This window comes from Gobio gobio, assembly GCF_949357685.1.
Source record: "Gobio gobio genome assembly, chromosome: 25".
Lineage (NCBI taxonomy): Eukaryota > Metazoa > Chordata > Actinopteri > Cypriniformes > Gobionidae > Gobio > Gobio gobio.
In genome coordinates, this window is record NC_137121.1 from 21,177,080 (window position 1) to 21,189,796 (window position 12,717).

At 36.7% G+C, this 12,717-nt stretch overlaps 1 protein-coding gene across 4 annotated transcripts; it reads left to right on the forward strand.

Moving 5' to 3' along the window:
- The first annotated feature begins 1,236 nt into the window (after positions 1 to 1,236).
- Positions 1,237 to 12,061, forward strand: ube2q2 (ubiquitin-conjugating enzyme E2Q family member 2). Of its 4 annotated transcripts, none has more exons than XM_079810322.1 (13): positions 1,237 to 1,491; positions 2,879 to 2,983; positions 7,000 to 7,122; positions 7,236 to 7,292; positions 7,381 to 7,536; positions 8,900 to 8,984; positions 9,407 to 9,467; positions 9,744 to 9,834; positions 9,946 to 10,004; positions 10,364 to 10,412; positions 10,497 to 10,592; positions 10,676 to 10,742; positions 10,831 to 12,061. In XM_079810322.1, exons 1-13 carry the CDS (start codon positions 1,333 to 1,335, stop codon positions 10,860 to 10,862), a joined length of 1,140 nt encoding a protein of 379 aa, XP_079666448.1. In that variant the 5' UTR covers positions 1,237 to 1,332; the 3' UTR covers positions 10,863 to 12,061. The 4 variants fall into 4 exon arrangements, with proteins under 4 accessions (XP_079666448.1, XP_079666450.1, XP_079666449.1 ...); XM_079810324.1 differs by having other exon boundaries at positions 7,381 to 7,521; XM_079810323.1 differs by having other exon boundaries at positions 7,384 to 7,536.
- The last annotated feature ends 656 nt before the right edge of the window (positions 12,062 to 12,717 follow it).

Sequence of the window (12,717 nt, forward strand, 5' to 3'; positions counted from 1 at the left end):
ATAATAAAGATTATTATTTAAACTTAATAAGATATTATAATATATGTTTAACATATTATTATTATTTTTTTTATATATGATCAAAAGGGTTAATGTTGGTCAAACTATTTCTGGTCGAACATCCTGAAAAATAATAATAATAATAATAATAATAATAATAATAATAATAATAATAATAATAATAATAATAATAATAATAATATAGATTATTATTATTATTATTATTATTATTATTATTATTATTATTAAAACTTACTAAGATATAATATATGTTTAATGTATTATTTATTTATTTAATTAATTATTTTATATGATCAAATGGGTTACTGTTGGTCAAAATATTTCTGGTCAAACATTGAACAAAAATAATAATAATAATGATAATAATAATAAAAATAAAAATAAAAATAAAAATGATAAATATAATACAAATTAGTATTATTATTATTATTTATTAAATTATTTTATATGATAGAAGATCAAATGGGTTACTGTTGATCAAACTATTTCTGGTAGAACATCCCGGGGAAAAAATAAATAAATAAATAATAATAATAATAATAATAATAATAAGTATAATACAGATGATGATTATCCTTATTATTCATTTAGGATGGTCAACCAGAAAAAAAAGACATTCATGTGAGTATGAAATAAAACCAACAGCCTGTTATTATATGTTACATAGAGCAAGGGGATGATCAAATGGGTTACTGTTGGTTCCTACTCCAACTATCTCTGGTCGACCATCCTGAAAAATAAATAATAATAATAATAATAATAATGATCATTATAATATAGATTATTATGATCATTATTGTATGTTAATGGAGTATTATTATGACACTTACTAAAATATTATATGTTTAACGTATTATTAATTTATATATGTATTAAATTATTTTATATTATCAAATGGGTACTGTTGGTCAAACTATTTCTGGTCGAACATCGCGAAAAATAATAATAAATAATAATAATGATAAGTATAGTAGATTATTATTGTTATTATTATTCATTTAGGATGGTCGACCAGAACAAAATGACATTCATGTGAGTATGAAATAAAACCAACAGCCTCCCCATGTACATACTGCTCACCCCCTTAATCTCTGCTTGGCCCCTCTCACATTATTTCTTGGCGGGCGTTGTTTGCTGGTCTCCCCCCTGCCTTCAGTGCGCCTCTCCTCTCCCCACCCCCTCTTTGTTGTTTCTCTCCTCCAGCCTCCGCTGCGCGCACACACACTCTCGCTCCCTAGGATCAGCTGCGCGCTCGCAGTATCCGTACGTCCCTTCCCCCCGCGGCCTGGCTGCTGATGAGATGAGTGGAAGATGTCGGTGTCGGGGCTGAAGGCCGAATTAAAGTTCCTGGAGTCAATCTTTGACCCAAACCATGAGCGATTCAGAATAATCGACTGGAAGCCTGATGAACTGAGCTGCCAGTTTAATGTGACAGGAGAAAAGCTGCTGATTATTCACTGCAACATCACGGTAAGATTCATCAGCCTTGTGTAGCTTACATGCGAACAAGACAAGGCCGAGTGAAATAACACCACCACAACCCCCTTTTGACTCGATTAAAGCCACCATAACGCGAATAAAATCACGTAGACCGATCAGAATCAATTCTATATCCTCAAACGGATGTCAAAATAACAGATAAACAAGTACACACTCCTAGCACGAGCTACATTTAGCCTGCTAGTTGATTAGCTAACAAAGTTAACTGCGTTGGCTCTCGCTTTAACTGTGCTAGCTAAACAAACACGCCAGCTAATAGTCAGACTTGTTTGATTATATCAAATACTGGATATATAATAGTTTAGTATAGTACGTATAGTAGTTTTATTCAGCGTCGGTGGGGATTTAACAGTTAAGTTAGTTGCCAGGTAATTAGCTTGTGTGCTAATTTAGCAAAAAATGATACATTAGCTAGCTAAACGATGTTTCGGACAAAATGTTTTTTTTTGTTTTGTTGTTGTTGTCTTTCTAGGTCGACTTTGAGGTGCTATTTTGTAATGTATATGGCGTAATGAAACCACTTTATTTGTATAAACAGCTAGTTATAATGTTGGGTATCTAATTCAGCAGTAATTAACTGGTTTGTCGAAGTTCTTCGTTTAACGAGGCCTGTTAATAAATGCGTAGATTTAAAATGACCCAACTCTATATCCAATTAAATCTATCGTAATGTGTTGTAATGTAATATGTATGGTAATTTCTCGTTGCTATCATGATTGCTACCGTCGTGTGCTAGCAATATTAGCGCATTTCCAAACTTAATCATTTGAGCGATTCCTGCCATTTTCACAGCTTTATAGAGGAAACGATCTGCATGTATTTTGAGTCTATATTAAGTCTACGAGATTTTCAAGAGGTGTTGTCATAACGTACACTCTCTGTGAAAACGCGCTGCAAAGCGACGGCACTGCAGTGCCAACTGTCTGCCGTTTTGGTGTTATTGAGTTCAGTTAGTTTGCTGAGTTTATATTTTGATGTGAGAGGTGCTGTAAGGTCAGTGTGTGGTCTTGACGAGCAGAAGCAAATCACGCCGCCATCATTTTGGCCCTCTAATGATGGGAGGAGATTTCTAAGTAGTGGTTGGGAACATAATGTTCACATGATTTTACATGGACCACAGGAACTTCAACATCAGCTCTGACTCACCCGTCAATGCACAGATCTGCTGTGGTCCCTTTTGGTTGCTCATTAAGAGAGAGAACCTGCAGAGTTTGATTCATTGGTTTGGCAGCTGTTGATGTGGCTGCTTGTCATGCAAGTGGCTGAATGGATCCGACTTCAGTAACCTTGTGAAAGGACAAAGGGTTTTGATGGAATTAGGAAGATGCTGATGTTGTAACTCTTGATATTTTTGTAGGAGTCTTACCCTTCAACGCCACCAATATGGTTCGTTGATTCAGATGACCCAAGTCTGACCGAAGTCCTTGAACGGCTAGAGGATGTCAGAAGAGGCAATACTTTGGTAAGGAGGTGTTTCCATTATCTGAGATTTCAATGCGATGGGATCATCAAAATGCAACAAAGGAAAATAATTGTTTTAATGTACATTACTGTTCAAAAGTTTGGGGTCTGTAGGTTTAAAAAAACAAAAACAAAAACTTTTATTTAGCAAAAATGCATTTAAATTGATTAGTAAAGACTTAAACATTGTTGCAAAATTTCTATTTCAAATTCAGTTCTATTCATCTGAATCCTGAAAGACAAATGTATCACGTTTCCACAAAAATATATTAGTTTTAACATTGATGGTAATAAATATTTTTTGAGCATCAAATCAGCATATTAGAATGCATTCTGAAGGACCGTGTGACACTGAAGACTGGAGTTATGTTGCTGAAAATTCAGCTTTTATCACTGGAATAAACATTTTCTATCTTTAAATCGAGAACGGTTATTTTAAATATTTAATATTTCACATTGTTACTGTTAATCAAATGAATACAGCCTTGGTGAGCATATGGGACTTCTTTAAAAAAAACATAAAAAATAAGTCAAAATTGATAATTGTGATTGCATGGGAAATAATTAACTATTCTTTTCACATCTTTGTCCAGATCTAATAATTTATTCCAAAAATGCATTAAACATGCAATTCAAACACACAGTGACACCTCTCTGTGATGAACATTTTTTAATAAGGTAATGCAATTGATATCATAGAAATATAAAACATGGGTATTTAAAAACATTTTTGAAAATATTACTAATTAAAATGTGTAAACGGGTGTAAGGGAAATTATATTTTTATATATTTAGATAATATAGAAGTTTGTCATTCAAATGAAACCAACAAGAATAGAGTACATTTCTAAGAACTTTGCACAGTATCTTTAAGATATATTTTTTAGCAGAGCTCATCGCTTGGGCCAGTGGTTAAAATTTATACTTGCACTGTCAAAATATTCATTGGCCCCTCCACAAAGTAATTTATTACAAATTAAATTTGTTTTTGACCCATGGAATCTTAATAAATGACACCAAAAACTATTAGCCTAACTAATATACATTTTAAATATTGTTATAGACAAGTAAACTGTCAGTAATAAAATTAAAAACAACAAAAAAAATCAAATAATGATTAATTGAACAAATAAATATAATCGAGCAAACATAGGGCTGTACGATTAATCCAAAAATAACCGAAACCGACGTTCAGAACCTCTAACCGACATATTTTTCCCATGTCGGTTATTCCGGTTTTCACGTGACTCTGCCCCGTCAGTCACATCAAGTGCAGTTTTCAGGCACACAGAGAGATGCAGGAGCGGTTATCTGTGTTTATAGATGCTCAGAATCACTATAGTAACTGGATGTTTTACACAGTTTATATACAGGTCAGTTAATTGCTATTCTTATAGCCTACGCGCTGACACACACACACAGACGGCGCGCGCAAGCCGCGAATCCAGATCGCTTTCACTTTCGTGCTCATAAAGTTAGTCAAGTTCATGCGTTTAAAGGCTTGCCAGTTTCAACATTTAAAGCGATTGTGCACTATTAAAAAACAACAATACGGACAATGTATCCGTTCAGGGCTCAGCTTTTTTCTGTGACACAGAGAGCCGAGCTGTGTCGTGTCTCTGACAACGTGCGCGCCCTGACGGCAGACCTCTCACCTGCGTCCTCACAAAGCTTGTCATTTGTATGTGGTTTAAGCCCTGCCAGGTTTCGACCATCAGATGTGTATTATGTTGAACTAATGCCTGATATATTGGGACAAACGAGCACTCAGACAGAAGCTCGCACATCACGTGAAGATCGCGCGCAAAGAGCTGCGCAGATGCGCAGTGTCAACGCTGTCCTGTGACTGAAGTAAAGTCACTAAAGTAGCTTAGAAACTCAACCGTTATAGGCATAGATTTTAATACCTTTGAAGTAACTACAAACCACAGCTTCATAATGAATAGAGACGGTATGAGTAATTCACACACACAATCACTCTCTCATTAATGCATTCAAATAAATGTAATGTAGGCCTATAGTGCTAATTTATCTGTATATGATGTACAACAAGCAGAAATCTGCCCCATAGACAATAACTGCTGAAAGTGAACCGTTTCCTTCAAGTATTTTAAAATCACAAAGAAATACACTTTTTCATTAGAAAAAAAATTCCACCTTTAATAGTAGAAAATATTTACTGTACAAACCTTATCAGGAACTTACTCAAAAACCTTATGAGGTTAAAAACATTAACGTCTCATATCCAAACTCTCTCTCTTGCGTTGCATTATCATTAACATACACGGCAAATTACACAAAAACACATAAAACTAACAGTAAACAAACATATACAGACCGTATGCCTTTTCGTGGGTTGCTAATAAACTGTAAACTTTATATCTGAAAACAACTCCAATAAACTGCGAGTGCGAGCTCTCCCTTTCACTACCCATATCGCTCCATAGACTATAATACCCATCAAAATAAGAGTCCTCCTTAGTAAGACAGATAATGCAGACCTTAAACACATCGTTAAAATCATAAATCACAAAGTCTGTGACACACAAGGACCACCTCTCGTCGAGGAACATTCAAGTGGGACTTAAATATATAAAAGATTTTAAAACAAATATGGTGGGAGATTAATTTGGAAGCGAGGGTTTACAGATTAGAATGCAAACGAGAGAAGCCTCATTACGGTTGTCACGATCACAGATGACAACATCCAGGATCAACACTGTTCATGTACTGCAGGGTAAAATTAAATTAATTTAAAGGGATAGTTCACCCAAAAACGAAAATGTTATGTTTTTCTGCTTACTCCTAAGGCATCCAAGATGTAGGTGTCTTCGTTTCTTCAGTAGAACACAAATTAAGATTTTTAACTCCAACCGTTGCTGTGTGTCACTCATATGATGCTTGTCAATGGGGCTAATTCTATTAGAGTAAAAAAAACATGGACAGACAACTTCAAATTAAACCCCGCGGCTTGTGACGACACATTGATGTCTTAAGACACGAAACGATCAGTTTCTGAGAGAAACCAAACGGTGTTTATGCAATTATTTCACCTCATGTCAGACGAATGTCTTAAGCTCTCCAGACTGCCATCACTTCCTGTGAGTGAGGTCAAATAGCAGCCGGGTCATAGTTATATACTTAGATTCCTCATTAGTGCCTGCGTGGATTGCTCGAATTAGGAATCTACGTACACATATCTATGACCCGGCCGGAATTTTGACCTCACTCACAGGAAGTGATGGCAGTCTGGAGAGCTGAAGACATTCGTCTGACATGAGGTGAAATAATTGCATAAACACCGTTTGGTTTCTCTCAGAAACCGATCGTTTCGTGTCTTAAGACATCAATGTGTCGTCACGAGCCGCGGGGTTTAATTTGAAGTTGTCTGTCTGTCCATGTTTTTTTTACTCTAATAGAATTAGACTCCATTGATTGTAAACCCGAGTGGATCCCGGTAGTCGGTGGATTGAAACTCATCATACCCCTTCGTTCGAAGTGTGGTCCTGAAAAATCTACATTTGAAGGGCTATCTGGCCCTTCCCCTTACCCCTAAAACTCCAGCCAAAAGAGAATCGAGACACCCCTTCACGTGAACGCGCAAAACGAAGGGGTAGGGGAATGGGAAGGGCTAAGAGGTAGAAATGGTATTGGGCCTTAAAAACACGTGCAAATGATTAAATGATAAACTTTTGTAGCAATGCAGTTCCATTAACTCTCCCAAGCGTTGTTCACGCTGGCGCCGGGCCATCAGGCTGTCCTTATTGTCGAGTCCTGCTTTTTTATTTTACATTTACTCAAATATGATTGTGCTATAATCGTGCAGCCCTAATCCATAAGGAACATAAATTCACGTATTGGTCAGGATAAGATTTTTTATCTGAACACACTTGCATTCTTTTCTATGTGACCCAATGCTTGATAGTAGATTAGCTGTTGTATATTAGTTAGTAGGTAAAAAAGTTTTTCTCTAATAAAGTTGCTCACCATTTGGTACCACTTTTTCTTCTTATGCAGCTCCTACAGCAGCTGAAAAGGCTGATCTGTGATTTATGCCGACTCTATAACCTGCCCCAGCATCCTGATGTGGAGATGCTGGATCAGCCTCTTCCTGCTGGACCCATCAGTCAGGACAAGAAGGTAGCCCAAATATACAGACCTATAAAGCCTTTTCTTTTTACACTCCTTTCTTTTCCCCTCTTTGTAAGGTGTGTGTGTTAGATGATGCAAACTTTGTTTCTTGTTTTTCCCAGCATGGAACAACAGATGAAGTGACATCAGAAGAAGAGGAGGAAGAGGAAATGGCAGAGGTATTAAGCTTTGGGGGATGCGATGGCTTCTTCATGATTATGAGACTAGTTTATAACTAACTTGTTCTTTTGTTTGTTGCTGTGGCAGCAGGATATTGAAGATCTAGACCACTATGACATGAAAGAGGAACCGGTCGATGGCAAAAAGTCGGAGGACGATGGCATCGAGAAGGAGAATCTGGCCATTCTGGAGAAAATCCGCAAGAACCAGAGGCAGGACCACTTGAACGTAAGTGTCCATTCGGTAAGGTACCTTTTTATTTTACTTTGGGGTTGGGTGGAGCACTTAAAAAAAAAAAAAAAAAAACTTTTTTGATTGATTGCAGAATAGCACTGACTACTCTATCCTTTTCTTATGATCTGTAATATAAAGCTATAAACCACATGATTGGTTTATTTACAAGTAGGGATGCACCAATATTATTTTTTGGGGCCGATACCGATATTTGTCACTTGCCCTCTTATTTGAAATTTTGTCATTTAAAATAGTGTTTTTAAAGTAAAAAAAAAAAAAACATTACATTAACTTGTACTAGCTAGTTTATTGCTGCATTATCAAATCATTTCTAATGAACATAGACTGGATCCTTTTAACATTCAGCAGGCCAACATATATTCAACAGAAAATATGAGTGCTTTTTAAGTAGGTTTAATGTTAAATAACACTGCATATTCTTCACTGTATAAATTAATTGCATATATTATTATTACATTGAGACGTAGCTCTTCTGTACAACATTAATCCTGTCACAATTACTTTGTTAAACTGAACTTTTATTTTGACGGGTTGCTGTGTGCTTCGAGTTCCTGTGTGTGTGTGTGTGTTAATGAGATGATGATAGATTTTGTCGAATGAAACGGTAAAATGCTCCTGAAGTGACTGGAGATGCATTCATGTTCTCATATTGAGGTGGCAGAGGCTGAAAAACACAGTGAGTTTCAGTGTGTGTGTGTGTGTGTGTGTGTGAGAGAGAGAAAGAGGTAACTTTAGGCTAAATGAAACCGCGCATCTCCATTCATTCTCAGAGACAGAGAAACGTGCAGGATTCATATTTAAACAGTCTTTTTGTGGCTTAATATTCACAGACACTAGTATATATCGCGATTTGATTTAAGTGACTGACCAACGTTTTATTTATTCATCAAAACCAATTCCGTGCAATTCCGCACTATGCAGTAAATTCTGTTTTTATGACTGGATTCTGTCTGCGTTGTCCGCATCGCAGAAATGAATCCTTATGAAAGTTTAGTCAAGAGTAGTGAGCGATTTATTTTTTTGTTTGTTGGTCATTTGTTGTTTGATAAACATTAAAACACAGACAGCAGCGCAGCAGGAATATTACATATAATAATGCAGCAGACATACAGCTCAGTGCCTTCACGCAGTTCATTAATAAACCATCGGTTTGTTATATCGGCCTTTTTCATGCTATAGCCGATATGCCTGTGGTTGTAAATTGATTAAAAAAATCGGCCGATACATCAGTGCATCCCTATTTACAAGTAATCATTTTTTTCCATTTGCAAATTCTCATATCCACTAAAGAATAATTTTAAAGTTTGCGCCTTGTGTATGTTCCCTAAATGCTACTTTGTTGGTCTCTTAGGGTGCGGTGTCCGGTTCAGTTCAGGCCTCTGACCGCCTCATGAAGGAACTCAGGGAGATCTATAGATCACAGAGTTATAAGACAGGTAATTTTGGTTTTGCATTACATTAATGACATATGACATTTCCTCTTGCCTGTTCTAAACCTGCATACAGCCTACATGGGCTGTTGCCTTCTAAAGGGAACATCTCACCTGTAATGGAAGCTCATAAATGGCTCATTTGGAGTGGTGCCCTTGCCCAGTTTTGTTGTTGTTGTTGTTGTTGTTGTTGCCTTGGCCGCCATCACAACGCATTCCTGCGATTGCCTTCTCCACAAAATATGTGATCTTATCTTGGAATTTAGCCACATTTTAAGTAGCTTCACTTTCGGTACTGCCACTCAGGTGTGCAGCTGTGATTCCGTAAAATGGTTTTGCAAATGATTTTGGAAAATTGGTTTTATCTTGTTCTAGTGAAAGAACTGTTACAGATCTTTTTGTTTACTCTTCCATTCTGTATGTTCCAGGTATCTATTCAGTGGAGTTAGTCAATGATAGCCTGTATGAGTGGCATGTCAAGTTAAGGACGTAAGTATGTTTGTACAACACATGAAATAACATGCAGGCTGATGATATGATTGCACAACATATGAAATAACATGTAAGCTGATGATATGGTTGCACAACATATGAAATAACATGTAGGCTGATGATATGGTTGCACAACATATAAAATATTGTTGCACAACATATGGAATAACCATGTAAGCTGATGATATGGTTGCACAATATATGCAATGACATGTAGGCTGATGATGGGTTTAAGTGTTCAGATCTTTAAAAATCATTCGCCTGTGTTTTAAGGGTTGACCCAGACAGTCCGTTACACAGCGACTTGCAGGTTTTGAAGGAAAAAGAAGGCATGGACTACATTCTGCTCAATTTCTCTTATAAAGTAAGTGCTGTTTTGTTTCTTTGTTGTACAATAAAATGGAGATCGAAGATAATTTGATTGAAAGGCATGATTATGCAACTGAAGTTTGGTTTTCTTTCTTTCTGATGGTAGGATAACTTTCCTTTTGATCCTCCCTTTGTACGGGTTGTGTCTCCTGTCCTGTCTGGAGGGTGAGCAGGAGAACCTGTCTATGCTAGTATTAATATTTACATTTAAAGATTTGCACTTATGTTTGTATAGATTTAAATAGAGAACACGTGAGGCACAGTCATAAAGGTTTTTAATTATAAATTAATGTCGTCTTTCATGAAGACTGACTACTGCTAATTTAAATAGCCTGTTTTATTATTATTATTAAATATTTAATTTATTTAAAAAAAAAAAAAAAAAAAAAAAATATATATATATATATATATATATATATATATATATACACACAAATAATATTAATTTTCAGAATCACGATTTGACTAGAAATAATTGGTAATTTGCTTTCCCCTGCTAAAAAAGTGTTTTTTTTCTCATCTAGCTATGTTCTTGGAGGAGGAGCCTTGTGTATGGAGCTACTTACAAAACAGGTTTGAATTCCCTTTAGGTTTGCACATTGAAATGATGACATAAATCTGAAATCAAATCAATCTAATCTGTGCTGTTGATCACAGGGCTGGAGCAGTGCCTACTCAATAGAGTCAGTCATCATGCAAATCAATGCCACCTTAGTCAAAGGGAAAGCCAGAGTGCAGTTTGGAGCAAATAAGGTTCGTCTGGCCTCCTCATGATCGGAGACGAAAAATATCTGCTTTCCGAAATGTTGACCCTTTTCCCCTTTTGTTCTGTGCAGAATCAATACAATCTTGCCAGAGCACAACAGTCATACAAATCATTGGTTCAGATTCATGAAAAGAATGGTAGGTGGAGAAACTCCGAAAATGAGGTACAGAATTGATGCGCTTTGAACTGTTCTCAGATGTTTTCTTTCTGTTTTTTTTCCTCCAGGCTGGTACACACCTCCTAAAGAAGATGGCTAGTAGAAGCATCGATCCGCGTACATACTGCAAACATGGGATATCTGGTCAAACCTTTGCTTTATTTTACTAATGTTTTCACCTCTTCAGCTTGAGACCTCGTGTAAGTGGAAACCATCAGGGGAAACGTTCACCCTCTCACTGTCTGGAATGCTCGGAAATTTGCATCGTCCTTTATCTCCTGCAAGGCTGGACTCTTTGACCATATCCCGTGCTGTCTCTGTTTCTCATGCTCTTTCTTTCTCTCTCTCATTTATTCTTTCTATACTGACGGGACTTTAAGAGCCTTGGTACTAATAAGGCATCTAACATGGCGTTTCTGATCAGAGAAAGATGTGTTTTTTCTTTTCTTTCTCTTCTTTTTGTTGCTTCCTCCTCACTTTTACTGGAGCATGGCTCTGTTCAGGATTATTACATAGATGGAGATGCTCAATGAAGATGCTGGATCTGATCCTCTCTATCTGCTTTTAAAGGACGTTCTTATGGCCATGGACTTTAAATGATGGTTTACTGAACTTAAAACAGGAAATGGATGCAACTAGAGACAATGTGAAGACAATGTGCCACTGCTCTTGTATCTATAGAGACTTTCCCCCCCACCCCTCGTGCATTCTGAGTTAACATGTACTGGTACATTTAATGCTGATGTTGTCGAAGAATCATTATTTGCCACAATTATATGCGCAAGCTTCTTAAGCATCCCTAATATTACTGATGAGGACGAGAAGAAGGGGCGTTTATACGACTCTAGCTCCAGATCTCGTTTTTCCACTAAGGATGAGTTCCACTCGGTTTCCTTGCGCTTGCTTTTAGCATGTGGCTGATCTGACCAATAATGGACAAATGCGAGCTTTGGCTTTGAAAAGGCGAAGCGGAACTTGCCGTCGCTCCATAGTTGAACAGAGCTCCACTTGTATACTTGTAAATGGATTTGAGGCGTCTTAAATGTGGTGTTTATGTGAAGTGGGGGAATTATCAGAGTTGTTTTCACATGAGGACTTTTGGACTCGAAAATGGGGGGAAAAGGTTGATGTTTCTCAAAATAACGGGGGTAATATCTTAAATTGTATTTATATAAGTGATATGAACATAACTTTTTTTTTTTTTCCTCCCCGTTTTCTGTTCCCACCCTTAATTGTTATCTACTGTTTTGAAAGATGTTCATAATTTCTGCTCCATTAAAAACAGCTGTTACAGATTGAGACATTTGAGGTTTACATTACTAATGGACCTCTCATGATTAGCAGTACTTAAAGTTTGTCGATACTGTCAGTTTTATTTTGTGAGCATTTGATGGATTCAAATCTTCAAGAGGGCAAATAATACTTTTCTCATAGCACAACACTACAAGAGCACTGTTTCTTCCCATGCCCCATGGACGATTCATACAAAACTCAAGCATTGTTGTTGTTTTTTTTACCTTTTTGGATTTGAACATCCAGTATAAAGTCTTAAGAAAGGTCAATGTTTCAACATCAACGGCGAAAGAGGACTTTTCAAATTGCACCATACCTCCCTATGTTTTATTTTTTTGTCTTTTGTTTTGGAGTGTTATAAAACTGGCTCGCGTATGTGCAGGCGTCTCGCGGTTTCCATTTAAAACTCAGGAAAATCCATTCTGTTAGAAAACGCTTTTTCGGTCCGTTTGCTCTACCTATCCACTTTAGTTCCCGAAAGCGAAGGATTATTTAAACCGCTTCCTGTGGCCTCGATTAAGTATTTTACGATGGGGCTTGGTTCCACCGCAAGAAGTGTTAAAGGCCAGTTGTGATTAGACGACGACTGGCCATAAAAATGCATCAGATTTCCATTGTTTACTGAATTTGAGTGCTCAGTCAAATGTAACTTATGTTTTTGT